The following is a 23141-nucleotide window of genomic DNA, read 5'->3' on the forward strand; positions in this document are numbered from 1 at the left end:
TGGGAGGCCGAGGTGGATGGATCACGAGGTCAGGAAATCAAGACCATCCTGGCTAACATGGTGAAACCCCATCTCTACTAAAAACAAACAAAAAAATTAGCGTGGTGGCGGGCACCTGTAGTCCCAGCTACTTGGGAGGCTAAGGCAGGAGAATGGCATGAACCTGGGAAGTGGAGCTTGCAGTAAGCCAAGATCGTGTCACTGTACTCCAGCCTGGGCAACAGAGCAAGACTCTGTCTCAAAAAAATAAATAAATAAATAAATAAATAAATAAATACAATCATATAATTTACTGTTGTTTTAACTTTCTCTTAGAATATTCATACTCTGAAAAATAAAATCAAACAAAGCTCACCTGCTTTATAATATACAATTTTCTAAGCACACTTGACATATATGTAAATATGTGTCAGAGCATATACATATATATGCAGTATTTTCCACAATTCTCTGGAATGTTATATTAAAATCTGATGTTATATCAATACTAAAATATTTTTCCAGAAAGTTTCTATTTCATTTTCTCAATGTCGTCTCGCTTTCTTGGATCTTGATTTCTTTTTTGTTACACTATATTTTTTCTCGAAAAGTTTCTTCTCAACTAAGCTCACTTCTTCATGGAGAAGGGAAGTCTTTATTCTGAGCAGGAAGGAGAAGAGATTTAGTATAAACTGATAACTCAGAGAATAATTTGATTCTTCATAGGTTGTCACGTGTGTACAATAGCTAGAAGGGAAAAAGAAAAAAGAATTTCTCTTTAGATGGTAACCAAGAAAGGCACACACTAACCCCTGAACATCTCCCCAAATAACAAATATATATGGTTAGGCTTAAAACAGGACCCTGAGCTGGAAGGAAACCTAGAAGAATTTGGTAACTCCTTAACTGCACAAAGGAAAACATGTTCACACTGTCCACGGCCACCACACAAGGGCCACAGGTGGTGCTAGGAGCTGGTCCTTCAACTCTCTGCTCGAAGTTTCTTCACTCCAGATGGGGCACCACTCCACCTTCTTACCATGGTCAAGGCAAACAAAAGCATACAAGGAGATATTCTGAACATATTTCTTTTTTTTTTTTTTTTTTTTTTGAGACAGAGTTTCGCTCTGTTGCCCAGGCTGGAGTGCAGTGGCCGGATCTCAGCTCACTGCAAGCTCCGCCTCCCGGGTTTACGCCATTCTCCTGCCTCAGCCTCCCGAGTAGCTGGGACTACAGGCGCCCGCCACCTCGCCCGGCTAGTTTTTTGTATTTTTTAGTAGAGATGGGGTTTCACTGTGTTAGCCAGGATGGTCTTGATCTCCTGACCTCGTGATCCGCCCGTCTCGGCCTCCCAAAGTGCTGGGATTACAGGCTTGAGCCACCGCGCCCGGCTCTGAACATATTTCTAAAACAAACTAAAGAAAACAAATAATCCCCGACTTCCACCCAACATAAGACACTAGACTTTTTTTGTTGTTGTTGTTGTTTTTTTTTTTTTTTTTTTGAGACAGAGTCTCGCTCTGTCGCCTGGGCTGGAGTGCAGTGGCCGGATCTCAGCTCACTGCAAGCTCCGCCTCCCGGGTTCACGCCATTCTCCTGCCTCAGCCTCTCGAGTAGCTGGGACTACAGGCGCCCACCACCGCGCCTGGCTAATTTTTTGTATTTTTTAGTACAGACGGGGTTTCACCGTGTTAACCAGGATGGTCTCGATCTCCTGACCTCGTGATCCGCCCGTCTCGGCCTCCCAAAGTGCTGGGATTACAGGCTTGAGCCACCGCGCCCGGCCGACACTAGACTTTATAATGTAGCTTGCAATACTATATGTACTGTAGGAGAAGAGTTTACCAAGCAATTTCCCTTATTTTAAAATAGTAAAGCCTTCCATTCCAAAACGGCCAAATAGGAACAGCTCTGGTCTGCAGCTCCCAGCATGATCGATGCAGAGACAGGTGATATTTGCATTTCCAACTGAGGTACCTAGTTCATCTCATTGGGACTGGTTGGACAGTGGGTGCAGCCCACGGAGGGCAAGCCGAATCAGGGTGGGGCATTGTCTCACCTGGGAAGGGATTTCCCTTTCCTAGCCAGGGGAAGCTGTGACAGACTACACCTGTAAAATAAGGACACTCCCGCCCAAATACTGCACTTTTCCAACGGTCTTACCAAACAGCACACCAGGAGATTATATCCTGAGCCTGGCTCAGCTGGTCCCTCGCCCATAGAGCCTTGCTCACTGCTCGTGCAGCAGTCTGAGATCAACCTGTGAGGCAGCAGCCTAGCAGCTGGAGGGGCGTCTGCTATTGCTGAGGCTTAAGTAGGTAAACAAAGCAGCTAGGAAGCTTGAACTGGGCAGAGCCCACCGCAGCTCAGCAAGACTTGCTGCCTCTGTAAACTCCACCTCTGGGGGCAGTGCGTAGCTGAACAAAAGACAGCAGAAACTTCTGCAGACTTAAACGTCCCTGTCCGACAGCTCTGAAGAAAGCAGTGGTTCTCCCAGCATAGCATTTGAGCTCAGGACAGACAGACTGCCTCCTCAAGTGGGTCCCTGACCCCCATGTAGCCTAACTGTGAGACGCCTCCCAGCAGGGGCCAACTGACACCTCATACAGGTGGGTGCCCCTCTGGGACAAAGCTTCCAGAGGAAGGATCAGGCAGCAGTATTTGCTGTTCTGCAGCCTCCACTGGTGATACCCAGGCAAACAGGGTCTGGAGAGGACCTCCAGCAAAATCCAACAGACCTGCAGCTGAGGGACCAGACTGTTAGAAGGAAAACTAACAGAAAGGAATAGCATCAACATCAACAAAAAGGACATCCACACCAAAACCCCATCTGTAGGTCACCAACATCAAAGACCAAAGGTAGATAAAACCACAAAGATGGGGAGAAACCAGAGCAGAAAAGCTGAAAATTCTAAAAACCAGAGCACCTCCTCTCCTTCAAAGGATTGCAGCTCCTCGCCAGCAACGGAACAAAGCTGGATGGAGAATGACTTTGACGAGCTGACAGAAGTAGGCTTCAGAAGGTCGGTAATAACAAACTTCTCTGAGCTAAAGGAGGATGTTCGAACCCATCGCAAGGAAGCTAAAAACCTTGAAAAAAGATTAGACAAATGGTTAACTAGAATAAACAGTGCAGAGAAGACCTTAAAAGACCTGATGGAGCTGAAAACCACGGCACGAGAACTATGTGATGCATGCACAAGCTTCAGTAGCCGATTCGATCAAGTGGAAGAAAGAGTATCAGTGATTGAAGATCAAATTAATGAAATAAAGTGAGAAGAGAAGTTTAGAGAAAAAAAGAGTAAAAAGAAACAAACAAAGCCTCCAAGAAATATGGGACTATGTGAAAAGTCTACGTTTGATTAGTGTGCCTGAAAGTGACAGGGAGAATTCAGGAAATACAGAGAACACCACCCCTTGAGAAGAGCAACTCCAAGACACATAATTGTCAGATTCACCAAGGCTGAAATGAAGGAAAAAACGTTAAGGGCAGCCAGAGAGAAAGGTCAGGTTACCCAAAAAGGGAAGCCCATCAGACTAACAGCGAATCTCTCAGCAGAAACTCTACAAGCCAGAAAAGAGTGGGGGCCAATATTCAACATTCTTAAAGAAAAGAATTTTCAACCCAGAATTTCATATCCAGCCAAACTAAGCTTCACAAGTGAAGGAGAAATAAAATCCTTTACAGACAAGCAAATGCTGAAAGATTTTGTCACCACCAGGCCTGCCTTACAAGAACTCCTGAAGGAAGCACTAAACACGGAAAGGAACAACCGGTACCAGCCACTGCAAAAACATGCCAAAATGTAAAGACCATCGATGCTAGGGAGAAACTGCATCAACTAACAGGCAAAATAACCAGCTAACATCATAATGACAGGATCAAATTCACACATAACAATATTAACCTTAAATGTAAATGGACTAAGTGCCCCAATTAAAAGACACAGACTGGCAAATTGGATAGAGTCAAGACCCATCAGTGTGCTGTATTCGGGAGACCCATCTCATGTGCAGAGACACACATAGGCTCAAATAAACGGATGGAGGAAGATCTACCAAGCAAATGAAAAGCAAAAATAGCATGGGTTGCAATCCTATTCTCTGTTAAAACAGGCTTTAAAACAACAAAGACCAAGAGAGACAAAGAAGGCCATTACATAACGGTAAAGGGACAGATTCAACAAGAAGAGCTAACTATCCTAAATATATATGCACCCAATACAGGAGCACCCAGATTTATAAAGCAAGTCCTTAGAGACCTACAAAGAGACTTAGACTCCCATACAGTAATAATGGGAGACTTTAACACTCCACTGTCAATATTAGACAGATCAACGAGACAGAAAGTTGACAAGGATATCCAGGACTTGAACTCAGCTCTGCACCAAGTGGACCTAATAGACATCTACACAACTCTCCACCGCAAATTAACAGAATATACATTCTTCTCAGCACCACATTGCACTTACTCCAAAATTGACCACATAGTTGGAAGTAAAGCACTCCTCAGCAAATGTAAAAGAACAGAAATCACAACAAACTGTCTCTCAGACCACAGTGCAATCAAATTAGAACTCAGGATTAAGAAACTCACTCAAAACCGCACAACTACTTGGAAATTGAACAACCTGCTCCTGAGTTACTACTGGGTAAATAACGAAATGAAGGCAGAAATAAAGATGTTCTTTAAAACCAATGAGAACAAAGACACAACGTACCAGAATCTCTGGGACACATTTAAAGCAGTGTGTAGAGGGAAATTTATAGCACTAAATGCCCACAAGAGGAAGCAGGAGAGATCTAAAATTGACACCCTAACATCACAATTAAAAGAACTAGAGAAGCACGAGAAAACACATTCAAAAGCTGGCAGAAGATAACTAAGATCAGAGCAGAACTGAAGGAGATAGAGACACAAAAACCAAAACACCCTTAAAAAAAAAAATCAATGAATCCAGGAGCTGGTTTTTTGAAAAGATCACCAAAATTGATAGACCACTAGCAAGACTAATAAATAAGAAAAGAGAAAAGAATAAAACAGATGCAATGATAAAGGGGTATCACCACCTATTCCACAGAAATACAAACTACCATCAGAGAATAATATAAACACCTTTATGCAGATAAACTAGAACATCTAGAAGAAATGGATAAATTCCCGGACACATACACCCTTCCAAGACTAAACCAGGAAGAAGTTGAATCTCTGAATAGACCAATAACAGGCTCTGAAACTGAGGCAATAATTAATAGGCTACCAACCAAAAAAAGTCCAGGACCAGATGGATTTACAGCTGAATTCTACCAGAGGTACAAAGAGGAGCTGGTACCATTCCTTCTGAAACTATTCCAATCAATAGAAAAAAGAGGGAATCCTTCCTAACTCATTTTATGAGGCCAGCATCATCATGATACCAAAGCCTGGCAGAGACACAACAAAAAAAAGAGAATTTTAGATCAATATCCTTGATTAACATCGATGCAAAAATCCTCAATAAAATACTGGAAAACTGAATCCAGCAGCACATCAAAAAGCTTATCTGCCGCGTTCAAGTTGGCTTCATGCCTGGGATGCAAGGCTGGTTCAACATACGCAAATCAATAAACGTAATCCATCACATAAACAGAACCAACGACAAAACCATATGATTATCTCAACAGATGCGGAAAAGGCCTTCAACAAAATTCAACAGCTCTTCATGCAAAAAACTCTCAGTAAACTAGGTACTGATGGAATGTATCTCAAAACAGTAAGAGCTATTTATGAGAAACCCACAGCCAATATAATATTGAATGGGCAAAAACTGGAAGCATTCCCTTTGAAAACTGGCACAAGACAGGGATGCCCTCTCTCACCACTCCTATTCAACATAGTGTTGGAAGTTCTGGCCAGGGCAATCAGGCAAGAGAAAGCAATAAAAGGTATTCAATTAGGAAAAGAGGAAGTCATATTATCCCTGTTTGCAGATGACATGATTGTATACTCAGAAAACCCCATCGTCTCAGCCCAAAATCTCCTTAAGCTGATAAGCAACTTCAGCAAAGTCTCAGGATACAAAATCAATGGGCAAAAATCACAAGCATTCCTATACACCAATAACATACAAACAGCCAAATCATGAGTGAACTCCCATTCACAATTGCTACAAAAAGAATAAAATACCTAGAAATCCAACTTACAAGGGATGTGAAGGATGTGAAGGACCTCTTCAAGGAGAACTACAAACCACTGCTCAACGAAATAAAAGAGGACACAAACAAACAGAAGAACATTCCACACTCATGGATAGGAAGAATCAGTATCGTGAAAATGGCCATACTGCTTAAGGTAATTTATAGATTCAATGCCATCCCCATCAAGCTACCAATGATTTTCTTCACAGAATTGGAAAAAACTGAAGTTCATATGGAATCAAAAAAGAGCCTGCAGTGCCAAAACAATCCTAAGCAAAAAGAACAAAGCTGGGGGCATTACGCTACCTGACTTCAAACTATACTACAAGGCTACAATAACCAAAACAACATGGTACTGGTGCCAAAACAGAGATATAGACCAATGGAACAGAACAGAGGCCTCAGAAATAATACCACACATCTACAACCATCTCATCTTTTTTTTTTTTTGAGGCGGAGTCTCGCTCTGTCGCCCAGGCTGGAGTGCAGTGGCGCGATCTCGGCTCACTGCAAGCTCCGCCTCCCGGGTTCCCGCCATTCTCCTGCCTCAGCCTCCCGAGTAGCTGGGACTACAGGCGCCGCCACCACGCCCGGCTAATTTTTTTGTATTTTTAGTGGAGACGGGGTTTCATTGTGTTAGCCAGGATGGTCTCCATCTCCTGACCTCGTGATCCGCCCGTCTCGGCCTCCCAAAGTGCTGGGATTACAGGCTTGAGCCACCGCGCCCGGCCTAACCATCTCATCTTTGACAAAACTGACAAAAACAAGAAATGGGGAAAAGATTCCCTATTTAATAAACGGTGCTGGGAAAACTGGATAGCCATATGTAGAAAGCTGAAACTAGATTCCTTGCTTACACCTTACACAAAAATTATTTCAAGATGGGTTAAAAACTTAAATGTTAGACCTAAAACCATAAAAACCCTAGAAGAAAACCTAGGCAATACCATTCAGGACATAGGCACGGGCAAGGACTTCATGTCTAAAACACCAAAAGCAATGGCAACAAAAGCCAATAGACAAATAGGATCTAATTAAACTAAAGGGCTTCTACACAGCAAAAGAAACTACCATCAGAATGAACAACCTGCATAATGGGAGAAACTGTTTTCAATCTACCCATCTGACAAAGTGCTAATATCTTGAATCTACAAAGAACTTAAACAAATTTACAAGAAAAAAAACAAACAACCCCATCAAAAAGTGAGCAAATGATATGAACAGACACTTCTCAAAAGAAGACATTTATGCAGCCAACAGACACAAGAAACTCACTGGTCATCAGAGAAATGCAAATCAAAACCACAATGAGATACCATCTCACACCAGCTAGAATGGCGATCATTAAAGTCAGGAAACAACAGATGCTGGAGAGGATGTGGAGAAACAGGAACGCTTTTACACTGTTGGTGGGAGTGTAAACTAGTTCAACCATTGTGGAAAACAATGTGGCAATTCCTCAAGGATCTAGAACTAGAAATACCATTTGAGCTAGTGATCCCATTACTGGGAATATACCCAAAGGATTATAAATCATGCTACTATAAAGACACATGCACACATATGTTTGCTGTGGCACTATTCACAATAGCAAAAACTTGGAACCAACCCAAATGTCCTCCAATGTTAGACTGGATTAAGAAAATGTGGCACATATACACCATGGAATACTATGCAGCCATAAAAAAGGATGAGTTCATGTCCTTTGTAGGGACATGGATGAAGCTGAAACAGCAAACTACCACAAGGACAGAAAACCATACACCACATGTTCTCACTCATAAGCGGGAATTGAACAATGAGAACACATGGACACAGGGCGGGGAACATCACACACTAGGGCCTGTCATGGGGTGGGGCGCAGAGGGAGGGATAACATTAGGAGAAATACCTAATGTAAATGACCAGTTGATGGGTGCAGCAAACCAACATGGCACACGGATACCTATGTAACAAACCTGTACATTGTGCACATGTACCCTAAAACTTAAAGTATTAAAAAAAAAAAAGTTAAACCCGAATCTGATCAAATCTCTAACTAATGCTAATTGCCAATCTCTTTTTTTTTTTTTGAGACAGAGTCTCACCCTGCTGACTGCAACCTCTGCCTTCCGGATTCAAGCGATTCTCCTGCCTCAGCCTCCCAAGTAGCTGGGACTATAGGCATGCACCACCATGCCTGGCTAATTTTTGTATTTTTAGTAGAAACGGGGTTTCACCATGTTGGCCAGTCTGGTCTCAAACTCCTGACCTCAGGTGATCTACCCACCTTGGCCTCCCAAAGTGTTGAGATCACAGGCATGAACCACCGCACCCGGCCATAACTGCCAATCTCAAACTCTAACTACACCAACATATAGGCTATCCAGGGACAGAGGAAGAGGCTAAATGGCATCACATGGCACTGTCTATATGCAAAATTCGGACTATGAGAAATTGTATGGGACACATGACCAGGATTACTCAATAAGTACATTGTAAGAAGAAAAAAGAGAGATAAAGAGGGGGGTTCTGAAGAACTGAAACACTTACAAGCCATGTCAACCACTTGCAATATATGGGCCTGGTTTGGATTCTGAGTTAAACTCATTTAAAAAATTATATGACAATTAGGAAAATCTAACCACTGACTGCATGGTGGATAATATTAAGAAATTACTATTAATTTTTTATATCTGATTGATGGTATTACGGTTTTACTTTAAAAAATATGATGTTTGAGATCTGCTTCCAAATAATGGGGGGCAGAGGGGTAGAGTAAGCTGGAGCCTGGGTGAAGCAAGTCTTGCCATGTCACAGTTGCTGAGGCTGGGTGACAGAGACGGGGGTTCTTTATACTACTCTACTTCTGAGTATACCAGAAATTCCCCACTATCAACTTTAAAAAGCAAGTAAAGAAATAACATATAGAAGCTATAAACATTGAGATATTATGACTTACATAACATATATGGCCCTAAATTCCTTAATGTCTGTGTTTGCACTGCAAAACTCTGCCACTTGTCTAGGAACAGTGGCTCATGCCTGTAATCCCAGCACGTTGGAAGGCCAAGGTGGGCAGATCACAAGATCAGGAGTTTGAGACCAGTCTGACCAACATGATGAAACCCGTCTCTACTAAAAATACAAAAATTAGCCAGGGTGGTAGCGCATGTCTGTAGTAGCAGGCAGTTGGGAGGCTGAGGCACAAGAATTGTTTGAACCGGGGAGGCTGCAGTGAGCCAAGACTGTGTCACTGCACTCCAGCATGGGTGACAGAACAAGCTTCTGTCTCAAAAAAACAAACACCCCAAAACAAAAAAACCCCAAAACCAATCAACCAACCAAACAAAACCCTCTGCCACCCATCAGCTGTGACTATGGATAACTACTCTTGGTTCTCTCATCTGTAAAACAGGAAAAAAATAACAGTACTTATACTTTTTTTTTTTTTTTTTTGAGACGGAGTCTCACTCTGTCACCCAGGCTGGAGTGCAGTGGCACAATCTCGGCTCACTGCAAGCTCTGCCTCCTGGGTTCACGCCATTCTCCTGCTTCAGCCTCCCGAGTAGCTGGGACTACAGGCGCCCGCTACTATGCCCGGCTAATATTTTGTATTTTTAGTAGAGACGGGGTTTCACCATGTTAGCCAGGATGGTCTCGATCTCCTGACCTCGTAATCTGCCTGCCTCGGCTTTCCAAAGTGCTGGGATTACAGGTGTAAGCCATTGCGCCCGGCCAACAGTACTTACACTTGACAGAGTAGACAAGATTAAATAAGAATGTATATTAAACACTTAACCCAATTCTTGGCACACAGCAAGGGCTCAAAAATGTTCACTTCCTCTACAGTCCTTTAAAATTAATTTTTTTTGTATTTACTCAGAATCTTAAGGCTATTTTAATACTATACAGTAAACCAAATGCTTTATTACTAGTAGGAAATATAAAGGCCTCAAATGTTTGTTCATTGATTGGTTTAATAAAGATAAAACATAAGCCATTTATAGTAATTCTCACAAAAATGTTGGCCTCTTGCTTTTTATATATATATATATATATATATATTTTTTTTTTTTTTTTTCGAGATGGAGTCTCACTCTGTCACCCAGGCTGGAGTGCAGTGGTGAGATCTCAGCTCACTGCAACTTCCATCTCCCAGGTTCAAGCGATTCTTATGCCTCAGTCTCCCAAGTAGCTGGGATTACAGGCGTGCCCCTCCATACCTGGCTGATTTTTGTATTTTTAGTAGAGATGGTGATTCACCATGTTGGCCAGGCTGGTCTTGAATTCCGATCCACCTGCATTGGCCTCTCAAAGTGCTGGGATTACAGGCATGAGCCACCCACCACACCCGGCTTAGAGATATATATTTTTAAGAGACAGGGTCTCACTATGCCCAGGCTGGAGTGCAGTGGCTACACACAGTCACAATCATTGCACATCACAGCCTCAAACTCCTGGCCTCAAGTGATTGTCCCACCTCAGCCTTTCAAGTCGCCAGGACTACAGACATGTGCCACCACACCTGCCTAAGCTAAGCATATGACATATTTGAGTACTTTTTTTTTTGAGACTAAGTCTCGCTCTGTCACCAGGCTGGAGTGCAGTGGTACAGTCTTGGCCCATGGCAACCTCCAACTCCCGAGTTCAAGTGATTACCCTGCCTCAGCCTTCTGAGTAGCTGGGACTACAGGCATGCACCACCACGCCCGACTAATTTTTTGTATTTTAGTAGAGACGGGGTTTCACCATGTTGGCCAGGATGGTCTCAATCTCCTGACTTCGTGATCCGCCTGCCTCGGCCTCCCAAAGCACCAGGATTACAGATATGAGCCACCCTGCCCGGCCTGAGTACTGTTTTTTCACTGTAGTTTAAAAAAATAGTTAAAAATAATATTTTACAAATTCAAATCAAATTTTTGTGGGGCAGCCAAAGCACCTCCATTTCCTGTGGAATACAACTAAAGACCACTGCTCTGCCTCATCTATGGAACTCCCAGGGAGGTCATGGCCACCTACAAGAAGTCAGGTCTTCTGACCCAGCCAACTATTATAACAACTGGGAATAGAAAGGGCATTTCAATTCATTGAAATTGTTAACTCTGCCTCAGCTAGGAAGAATCAACAGCCTCCCATACCTGAAGTACTCTTGTGGCCTTTCTCTGCTTAGTTCCCAAGCTCTGAGTGTTTTCACAATTTTACAGCAAATGTTTTGTTTCTTCTGAACCCTCAGAAATGAGTCCTTCTGCCTAATGAAATTCTCTACATAGCTAAATATCTGCTCTCAAAAGCATCGCTTTTCATTGTAACCATTTTTGATGGTTGTCTTAGAGCATATTTAGCATATTTTAGCCTTTACAGTTGCCTGTTTTTATTGTAGAAACAGTAGAAAACATGCTATTAAAACCCACCACGAAGGCACACAGCATCTTGGGACATGCGCTGTGCTGAAGCAGGGATGTGGTCCCCTTATTTAGTGGCACGGAGCCATGAACTTCAGGCTCTGCGACTGGAGCTCTGTCTGCTTTGGATTCTGAGGCTGGCTCCCCTATCGTTGTCAAAGGGTGTCATTTATGTTTACCGTCAAGATGTCTATCAGCAGAGTGCTTCTCGGACCTCTGGTTTTGTTTCTTTGACGATGAGGAGTTTGGAAATCAGACAACTCAGCCTAAGGGCAGAGTCAGGGGCTCTGAGCGAGGGGCTAAGGGGCTCTCTAAGGAAAGAGGCTGAGTTTTAGTTACGGTCTCTGTGGCATTTTTACTGCCCAGCTGAAGCCTTTTTTGCTTGCTCTGCAGTTCTAGGCTCTGGTCTAGAACAGGGAAGGTTGACAGATAAGTTTGGTGTCTAAAGTCATGGTATCACTGAAACTTCATACAATCAGAATTTAGTTTTATACTTCATTCAGAGAAAAAAATCTCAGCATTTTCATCACTGACTATACTAAGCTCTATGTATCACTCACTGCGTTATACTGCAGTATTAAATCTGAGATCATCCACAATCCACCCTCATGCCCTGTGAAAAAGCACAAAGGTACGGATCACGACATAAGCTGCCATGGATGCAAAACCTGAATCTAAATATGAGGAACCATCACAACCATACTCAGAAATATTGTATAACACCACTGACATTTCTGAAAAATACAGGTCAATGTCATGAAAGACAAAGAAAGGCTGAGGGACAATCTGATTAAAGGAGACTGAAGAGATAAAATCAATCAATGCTATACCTACTCCTGAACTTGATCCTGCTATAAAAGGACACTGGGGATCTAATGAGAAAACTGGAATATGGACTGTGGGTGAGATAAAAGTATCGTATCAATATTAAGTTTCCTGAGTTTGATAACTGTACGGTGGTCACTTAAGAGAATATCCTTATTTTTAGGAAATACTTAAGGAAGTATTAAGAGGTAGAAAGACATGAAAAAGGTAACTGACTCAGAGAAGTGATATGTACTAAAAAATACAGCGCATTCTCCTGATCAGCAGTTACAGCCACTTCTATTGCCTGCCTGCTGCACTGCAGGTTAATTTAGAGGCAACAGTTGTGCTAATTGCCTTGTATCCTCTTTCTTTTTACCAGCTTTCCTAGAACTCTTACACAAGACTCAATGTATAATTCTGATTTTCGTGACTTTAAGCTCACCAGCTTCTAATTCCAACAGAAAACCTATCTGGCTCTTATATAGGCAACTGCTTCAATTATATGTGACTTTTTCTAAAAGCATTGATTACCATCTGCAGAATTTCTGTGTACTAAGCCAATATAATGAATTCTTAGTTAGCAGTGATTGGCCTTTCTCTTTCAGGACTCCCTGAAGGCTGTGTCCATGGAAACATGTTCTATCAGTGTCTTCTTCAGTCCAGTTGAACTGAAAACTTGAAGGGCTTTTTTTTCCAGCAGTTGCTGTTGAATCAACCAGTGTGCTAAATTGTTTCTGTAGATTCACCACCATTTCTGGAAATGGAGAAAAAAAGGAAACAAAATAACAAGTTATATTAAATCACAAATAAAGCCTGGAATTTACTTGATAAGAATGTACCAATATTGGTTCCTTAGTTTTGGCAAATGTACCACCGTAATGTAACAGGATAACTTTAAGAGAAAATGAAACTGGATGAGGTGCATGTGGAAAACTACTTCAAAAAGAATGTACAATCCAAAAAGAATTCTATAAGCAAAGAATTCCCAAAATCAGAACGATTTAGGATTTTAGATTTTGGCAGGAACTGAGGCTCTGTTTTGAAGAACGGCATGTTCCTGAAGTAGATTCCTGCAGAGATTGCTTGCAGAGCATGATGCTCCTTTGGATGTATACGTGCCCCGGAACATTTGTTTAAAAAAAGTAAAAAACTTAAGCATTCAACATTTCAAGTCCAGATATTTAATTTTTCTACAATTGTGTTGCTACTTGGTATTAAGACAAAACTGGACTCACCTCTTTTTTTATATGCTACTGGTTTGTCGACAAACGAGTAGTAGAGTGGCTTTTCACTTTTCCACAGGTACCTGTACATGGTAAAGAAACAGCTGGAGCAGGATGGAGATGAAACGGACATAAACACATTGTCTGAAGCACTATCTGAGATTTCCGATATTTCGTTACAGTTCTGGCTTAGAATGGCTTATTGGCACATGTCTATATTGTCTACTGAACTTAGGCCCTAGAAGGAAGCACTGACCGAGAGCCCAGGCCAAGAGAATGGTATGCTCCTCTCAAAAGCTGCCCAGATGCCGTGACATCTTGAAGAAGCTATTAATTACACACAAAACACAGAAACAGTTTCCTCCACCATAAATTTCCCTTGCTGCTCGTTCTCATAAAGTGAAGCCACCTCGAAACAACTGTTCCTCATTGCCTTTGCCCCAATGCCTTTTTGCTGAGAGTTGTTAGTAGTACTTTTGAATAACTTACACGGAGTGAACAGTAAATGCATCTCTCTGGCACCTGATGCCAGGAAATCTATTCTACTCCTGGCGTAAAGGAGAGGAAGAGACTGGATTCCAGGATGACACAGTCCCAACAGTCCCTGTCCTGACTCAGCCTATTCTTGCCAAGGGAAGGGCAGCCAGGGAGTTTCCACTGTAAAATGGGGATCCTGGATTGCTCTGGCTCTTGGGGTTCCCTCCAGGACAAACACTAAGAGCCACCTAAGGTTCCTACAGATTAGGGTGATCAGTTCTAGACTCCAAAAGGAAGTGACATGTTCTATTTCTGGTTCTAGTGGTTGTTGCTAAACTTTGCCAAGGAGACACTGCAGCTCTGCAACAAAGATAACAATGTTCATTCTTAGTCTCATTTTCATTATTTCTGTGTTCCCTAGTGCAGAGGACTTTCATAACTTATAATAATAATAAAAAAAAAATCCACCTTCTTCTTGATCCCAGGCCATTTTCTTATTTTGAAAGACACTGTGGCAACAAGAAAGAGTACTGAATCAGAAGACCTGGCCCACCACTTTCTAGTGGTAGAGCTAGCATAATCTGAACGACAAATTATGGAGGCTCTCAAAGGCAGAGACTGTCTCAGCCATCCTTATGCCCCTAGCGTTGTCAGGGAATGGCAGATAGTAGGAACTCATTTAAACATTTGTTGAAGAATAACTGGATGAATAAATGAACAAAGAAATGAATTTAGCATCTCTAAACTCATCCTCTACTTTCACAGGGTTATTCTGAGGAATAAGATAATGTATATATGGGTTCTTTAAATCCTATACAATAATTAGAATTATTATTTAGTACTTGACAAAGTGCCTGGCTAGCAGATACTCAAGAAATATCTGTGAACTTTCCAGAAAAAAAGATTAAAAATAGGAAGCCAGAAATACAAATATTTTAAACATCTGTAGTATCTGTAATAATTTCTCACCATTTATTTTTAATACTAGGAAGTAATATGTATATAAAAGCACACATTTTTAACAATATTTTAGTAATATCATTTAGCAAATAATCATTTTAACCAATTTAAGAACTGATTTTTTTCAATAATTTTTAAAAATACTTGATCAAGTCAGTAAAATCATGACTATATATAAAACAGATGTTGACTTTTTATTTTGAATTTCTGCAATGATATTAAATGTTAAGAACAGAAAGGAGTCGGGTGCGGTGGTTCATGCCTGTAATCCCAGCACTTTGGCAGGCTGAGGCGGGAGGATCGCCTGAGGTTGAGAGTTTGAGAGCAGCCTGTCCAACATGGAGAAACCCCATCTCTGTAGTAAATACAAAATTAGCAGGGTGTGGTGGCGCATGCCTGTAATCTCAGCTACTTGGGAGGCTGAGGCAGAAGAATCGCTTGAACCCGGGAGGCGGAGGTTGCGGTGAGCTGAGATCGTGTCATTGCACTCCAGACTGGGCAACAAGAGTAAGAGTGAAACTCCGTCTCACAAAAAAAAAAAAAAAAAAAAAAAAAGGACAGAAAGGTAATTTTTCTAATCATTAGGTAGCAGTAGAGATGTAATTAATGTTATACAGGAGATGGTTTCCTGAAAATTATGTGAAATTAAACTTTAGTGAACCACACCACATTTAAAATATATCAGAGAGTTTGTCATTTAACGTTATGGTAAATGAGTCAGCGAATCTTTAAAATATATTTTTTGCTATTAATTTTCTTAAATAATAAAATCTCAAAGGATAAAGAATTTCCCTAAACAGTCTAATCCCAATCCCTGGGCACACTCACTGCTAAACATTCCTTGTGAATACCTAATCTAAATAGAAGTTTCTCATGTGTTTACAGTAAATGCCTATACAAGTGGCAATCATGCCGTAAATCAAGAGAGCACTATTATGTCCTTGGAGGGCATGCTCCAAGAATGGGAAGGGTGATCTAAAATAAAACTACGCTAAGTGTTTAGAGACCTGAAATGAAAGCTTCTTCCAAAATTGACTTTACCTTGCCTGCCTTTTCTCATTACATAAAACTACAAAAAGAGACACACCACAAACCATGTTTTCCAGCTAGATGTTATCCATATACTTCTCTCATCTGTCTGCATGTCATGTTTCCTCATTTTTAAAAATTAAGGTATAATTTACATTCAGTAAAATTTACTCTTTTCAGTGTAGTTCTGCTAGCATTGACAAACACATACAGTTGCACGTGTGTATTCGCTACAATTACTATGCAGAACAATTCCATCACTCCAAAATACCTCCCACATCCCTTGACAGTCAATCCTTGATCTCAGGCAACTACTGGTCTGTTTTTCTGTCCCTATAGTTTAGCCTTTTCCAGAATGTTATATAAATGGAATCAGCATAAGTAACCTTTTGAGTCTTTCACGTAGCATAATGCATTTAAGATTCACTCATATTGCTGGATGCATCAGAAGTCTGTACTGCTAAATGGTATTCCACTGTATGGATAGAACACAGTTTATCCAGTCACCAGTTGAAGAACACGTGGTTTGTTGCCAGTTTTTGGCAATTATGAACGAAACCATTAGAAACATTCCTACGCAGATTTTTGTGTGAGCTTGTTTTCATTTCACTAGGGTAAATACCTAGGAGTGAAAAACACTGGATAACATAATAAATGTATGTTTAACTCTGAGAAACTGCCAACTTTTCAAAATAGCTGTACCATTTTGAATTCCCACACTTGGAATGATCAGTTTTTGTTTTTGTTTTGTTTTGAACCATTCTAATTGGTATATAATGATATATCATTGTCATTTTAATTTGCATTTCCCTATTAATGATGTTAAACATCTTTTCACATGTCATCTTGATATCATCTTTGGTAAAACGTCTTTTCAAATATTTTGCCCATTTAAAAAAATGGAGTTTTTTTCTTATTGCCTAATAATTCTTTACATACTCTAGATACAAATATTTTATTGGATATGTGATTTACATTTAATTTCTCCTGGTCTGTAGCTTCTTATTCTTTTAAGTGTCTTTTGTGGAGCAGGGGTTCTTACTTCTGATGAAGTCCAATTTACCAATTTTTTTTTCTTTTATAGATCATGCTTTTGGTGTCACATCTAAGAAATTTCTGCCTAATCCAAAAGGTAAGGCAAAAATTAGCAGGTGAATGTAAATTAAAACCACAATGAGATATCACTATACACCAATTAGGGCATAGAGATTTTCTGCACAGGCTTAATTTTTCTCCATGTTCTTCTCAACATCTTCTATAACAGCTAGAAGTCATCAAAGCAGCCTCTTATGCTGTTTCAGGCTTTCAACTATTGTTTATTAGTGTTTTTCATAATGTCATGCATAGGAACCCATGCTTAGATATAGAAAATGTTTTAATAATTTTCATCTGACAATATGAATGATAATATTCAGAGAAACAGAGAAAAATTGGAAATTTATGTCAACATGGGGGTGGGGAAGGGTGAAACTGACAGGTGACCATCATGCACCAGAGCTCTGTGCCTGAGCAGCAGTTGGTAGTGCTTCACATGTTACTCAGCAGTAACTTACACTGCACGTGTGTGTCAGCCTTCAGCACATACTCTAGGAAGAAGGACCTTGGAAAGGGGTCCCCTCGACAGCCTCCACCGTGGGGCCTGGTACCTCCCTGGAAAGTGCCATTTTATAACCAGACTTACTTTCTTTGGCCGATAAATTATTCCCTAAAGTAGCTAAAAGCCAGGAAGTCTTAAATGTGCAACTGATATAACACTGCAATAATGAACTGGGCCTCCAAGAGCTATGTTTTAAAGTGTAGGCTGGTGTCTGGCTTGGGGTAAGGAAAGCCCTGTCACCACTGAGACACCAGGGTGGAATGGCCCCTAAACACCCAGTCCTCAGGATCTGTCAGGACTAACCCCAGCTAGCACCACAGAAAGGAAGGCCGATTCTCCAAAATGACCTAAGACACATAACAAACTCTCATTCCTGCTGCTATTCTTGTGCCCACTGAGAGCCACTGACTGAAGAGCCACTCCTCTGATGAGGAGGAGGGGGCCCGGTTTCCTGGAAATCCATGGGCTGTTGGGATAAATTCACCTCCACCCCTCTTCTTCATTGTGCATCGATCCTGCCTACTAACAGGGAACCTGTCACACTTCCCTGCTTTGGAAAGGATCATCTCCACAGTGCCTTTTCCATTCCAAGAGTCTGTTTTTCTATTTAAAAGCCCTCTGGAATTCAGAGGAAAAATAATCTAGTTCTACTCTCATCCTGGAAAATTGAGTCTTAATTATGGTATATAAGTGGGCATTATTATGTTTTTTTTACTGAAGAAATAGGAGCTGAACGAATTCTCATTTCAACTAATTTGGGGAACCTTGATTTTTCTCAAAGGATATAAAATTACTGAGTCGAATTAGTATTACTGTAAATTTACATTAAATACAGAGATGTTACCTTTTTCTTCAAAGCCTCATAGAGACTCAGACTCAACAAAAGGTTAAGTAACGCCCATGGGCACACAGCTAGCTTGTAATGCAGACAGGATTCAAACCTAGCACTGCTTATGCTCTCTCTACTCTACCACAACGAGCCCACATCAGAATGACAGTTCAAAGAAAGGCAGTGACACTGGCTGAATCAAATGGACTTGCTGTCTGCTTTGTTTTAACTTTCACAGGGGTCTTTATTTTGGGGGAACATTCCAATTACACGTGTTGCAAGGTAACATTTGTAATCTTTTTAATATTGGGAAGCATAGACGAGAAACGACTAAATATTTGAGAAAGGGGAAGAGGGAGGAGTATTAGAAATATAGGCAAGTCTCACGTAAGTTACAAAAAGTTAAATTATAAAAAGTATACTGTGGTATCCTGCATTGGATCATGGAACAGAAAGAGGACATTAATAAAAACACTGGTGAAATTCACATCAAATCTAAAGTTTGGTTAATAGTAATATAAAAAAGAGAAAAGTTAAGAGTGTAAGGCTAATATTTCCAGAAAAAAAAGTCACAATGCAGATCAGTGTATACTGATGAAGCTTCAGCTTTCAAATGTAAAGTAACAGACACAGAAGTAAAGCAGGTGCATCTAAACCAGGAAAGAGAACATACTTGGCCCTTGCTTCTTCCCACTTTTGTTTTTTCTCATCAAAAGCTTTCTTCATAATTTGGTACCACTTTCTGAAATCAAACCATGGTTTATCTGAAAGAAATAAAATCCAAGATTATTAACCAAATAAATCACACTATAATATACACTGTTCATTTGAGTTTTCATTCATTGACATAGCTAAACATTTATATACTAGCTCTTGGAATCTACGGATGGAGTCATTGTCTCTCTCCTCTAACAGGACTCTCCTGAGAAATCTGTCACTCCCTCCTCTAAGTTCCTACCTATATTGTAGCCCCAATTAAATTATACTGAAATCATCTTCTTACATGTCTGCTTCTCCTAGACTTGACTATTACCTCCTTGAGAACAGAACACATATTTTGTTTGCCACTACAAAGAAGGCCTGCTCCTCCCCTGAGAGCCAACACCTAGCACAGTGCCTGGCACACAATGGTGTTCCAATATGATGAATATGTGTATTATGGAAAAAATTACTGATAAATGTGTAAAATGATACTATAGTAGCTGAACCCAGACTTCCAGTTTCATCAGCTCCTATTCCCATTCCTCCTAATTTTAATTCAAAGAATCTAGAGACATGTAAGAAAGTGGACTGCATCAGACAGTTGGTGTGAGTGTGTGATTAAGATGTAGACGTCAGAGAGACAACAGAACTGAATGTAGTAAAGTATAAAAACTCACTCCTCACTCTTTCACTCCATATAGGGACTATTTTCCATTATTCTCTGGGAAGGTAGTCTCTTTCCATGTCTAACTAAAAATCTTTTCAACTCGCCAATATAATAATTGTTTAATCCAATATGATCTTGTAGATCATACAGCCACAGAGGAGAGAAAACTACCAAAAGAATTATAAGAATAGAGGAAAACTATAGTAATCAATAGAACTCATGGTTCTTTGACCTGGAGTAAGTCACAACTTTTCTAAATCTCAGTCTCCCCATCAACAATGCTAGGGGCAGGGGATGGTAATTAGCAGGAAGAGCAGAGAGAAATGACAGTGATCTTCGCCCTGCTGACAGCATGGATTTATTTTGAGGCTTACAAGGGAGACAGGTCAAAGTACTCTGTTTATTCTATATGTCTACATAGTAAATTACCACCTTTTAGCATTAGCGGGGATATTAGAAGACAGCTAGTTCAACCTTTCACTCTACATAGAAGCCAACATGAGCAACGTACAGAAAGTAGTATTTTATTTTGCACATATTCTGGAAAGAACACACAAACTGATTGCTACCAATAAATTCAAGCCTCTAAAACCAATGAACATAAATCCTAATGAGAACATTAAGAAACTGGAATTGAATTTAATAATTCACATATTCACCATACTTCACTGAGCTGCTCTTAGGCTAGTCACTATGTTAGGCACTAAAAATACATTAAAAGAAAAAAAGAAAAAAAAGATATGATCCCTCCTTCCAGAAGCTCACACTTCACTTGTCTGTCTATCACTTATAAAGTACTTATTAGATGCCAGATGCTCTTCTAAGCACTTTACAAATATTGGCAATCTAATAGGGACAGATGTACTTAGGCCATTAGTTAGACCTCAAGGTACTAAACATCTAGCAGAAGTCTGAACAAGAGTGACTGTGGCAGGGGTTATTAGTTCTGATTTGGGAAGAGGTGAAGCATTGTGAAGTGGATAGGTGTGAAGACGAGACAGAAGAGTGGTGTTTATGCTGCATCTTGAAGCATAAAGGAGGATTTGCCAGGGACTGAACAGGAGTTGGGGTAAGAAGGAAAGAACATTTCAGATAGAGGGACCAACAAGAGCAAAGGCTGAAAGCATCAGAATAGACAGGATGGTCACAAAGCTACCTGTAAATTCATGATCTAGCATGGCTGGTGAGTAGAAGTTGGGAATACAAAGCTGGCTGGTCTTACATATAATAGGGACTCACTGGTATTTTTTAGTACCCTAGAGATACAAGTAGGTAATTATATGAAAAAACAATACTGGTACAATATTTAGTTTGTATACATGTGTATGTGCATGTGTATGTGTATATTTTTCAAAGTTGTTTGCCTACAGTTATTCCATCTTTTAATCTATCATCTATGACCACTTTGAATTTGAATGATAAAAAATTAAAATACCTTTTTTGTTCTTTTCATTATGTTTTTCAGCAAGATTAGACAAGGACCTGGAGATAACAATAAACAAATCAATTTATTTAGAAGTCATGTATTTGGAAAGATACATTCTGAATTCTTCTGAGAGAAAAGTATAGAATAGTATTTGAAACTGATACCAAGTTTTCATGGAGAAGCTATCACTGAAACAGAGAAGGAGACACTATAAATTATACTGTCACTCTTTGTTGGCATTTGGGAGGGGCGACATATTAAGATTCCTTTACTTTCTAAAATAATCTTTGAGAACACATATTGCCAGGAGCCTAAAGGGATACAGACAGAGATTTATGAAGATACTTTAAAACTAGGAAATCAGTGGAGCAATGAGGAACATTGCTACCTAAAGAATAACAGGTATAAAACATGATCAAACAACTGACAACCAGCTGAGTCAAAGTACTGGGTAAGAAGTAATTGTGACTACTAGTCAATGTTCTATAACAATTGAGAGTCTCCATTTTTTGAGATAACATATAATTAGGTAAATACAGTACACATTTTTTCTTTATCTCTTTTTTTAAAGTGTTTTCATGACATTTAAAGCTTTCTTAAAAAACTAAGATCAGCACCATAAAACGTTACTTGTCATAAAATTGACATACACTTACCACTCTAAATTATCATCCAACAGAAAAAGCAGTTTCAATACCACCACAATGATAGCTACAGCTTGTACATCGTACTTAACAGTTTTTGCCATTTTAGCTATAGGATCAAATGTCAGAAAATCCACTTCTCCCATTCCAGTCATTTTCACCACGTGGCAAGTTAAGTTATGCATTTCATCTGAAGAACAAAACAGTAAAATGTAAATTAAATTATCTGGCAACTAGATCATCCCCAATGTATATATCCATAAAAAACCCTTTATCTTAAAACACAACACTATACAAGAACTCAGAGACACACATTCTGTGAATAAAACAACAAAACATGGCATCCGTATAGAAAAATGAATGGTAGAATCTTAAAATGGCGTATCATTCCCTATTCCGACTTCCTAAAACATCTACTATTTCTAGGACACATCCTGGCATCTGGCAGCCACATACCAGTTGTTTCATCCACATCTCTTGTCTGTGTTTCTACAGCAGTGTGTGCTCACCTAAAACTAACTCCACTCCCTTATAAGATCAAAAGCTTCTCTAGCAATGTATGTGCACTGGCTGGCATCCTGGCTGGCACACTGGAAGCCCTCAACAAGTGTTTAACTAGATATATTACTTTCCTAAAGAAATTATATCTTAAGCATAGACTACACCTATTACTCAAGACTGAATAACATGGGACTTGGAACCAGAAAACCTAGGACCTATATTTAAGCTTTCCAATCATTAGCTTTGTGACTCTTGGATCAGAGTCACTTAGCATCAGTTTCTTCACTTCTAAAATGGGTTATAATGAGAATAAATTGAAGTTATGCTCAAGCGAATAGACTTTGAAAACAAAGTTACTAAACAAAGAATTTCTGTACTTCCCAATCTAAGTATGTAAGATGTGACCACAGCCTACTCTAATCAATTTCAAGTATGATAGCCATTATTTATAAGAGATAATGAGCTTGTATGGAACTGAACTAAATCTCCTACATGCATTCAGCCACCATGTCCTGTTAATTCCATTCTCTCAAGGTGGCATACAGTACCATGGTTGAGAAGAGACTATGGAACCAAACTGCCTGGACTAGAGTCCCTGCTCCATCACTTACTAGCTCTGTGACCTTGGACATGTTATATAACCTTTCTGTGCCTCAGTTTTTAAACAATCTATCTAAAATAGGAATAAGAATAGTATGTGATTCATAACGATTGTGAAGACTGAATTAATGAATACACC

The 23141-nt window shown here is 40.1% G+C and overlaps 1 protein-coding gene across 6 annotated transcripts in view; it reads right to left on the reverse strand.

Moving 5' to 3' along the window:
* Positions 1-275: 275 nt before the first annotated feature.
* The window catches only part of TAF1B (TATA-box binding protein associated factor, RNA polymerase I subunit B), an 83765-nt gene continuing 60899 nt past the window's right edge, over positions 276-23141 (reverse strand). For 4 of the 6 annotated variants that reach the window (XM_045369814.2, XM_065527441.2, XM_065527442.2 and 1 more), the window contains exons 10-15: positions 21914-22091; positions 21267-21313; positions 19136-19226; positions 13583-13653; positions 12879-13101; positions 276-726 (exon numbers count right to left, since the gene is read on the reverse strand). In XM_045369814.2, coding sequence (XP_045225749.2) covers positions 525-726; positions 12879-13101; positions 13583-13653; positions 19136-19226; positions 21267-21313; positions 21914-22091 — 812 coding nt within the window. In that variant the 3' untranslated portion in view covers positions 276-524. Of the gene's footprint in view, positions 727-12878; positions 13102-13582; positions 13654-15181; positions 15533-19135; positions 19227-21266; positions 21314-21913; positions 22092-23141 lie in introns of those variants that run through there. The other 2 variants (XM_065527440.2, XM_074012375.1) reach the window with 2 other exon arrangements.

The sequence above is a fragment of the Macaca fascicularis genome, chromosome 13, assembly GCF_037993035.2.
Source record: "Macaca fascicularis isolate 582-1 chromosome 13, T2T-MFA8v1.1".
Classification (NCBI taxonomy): Eukaryota; Metazoa; Chordata; class Mammalia; order Primates; family Cercopithecidae; genus Macaca; species Macaca fascicularis.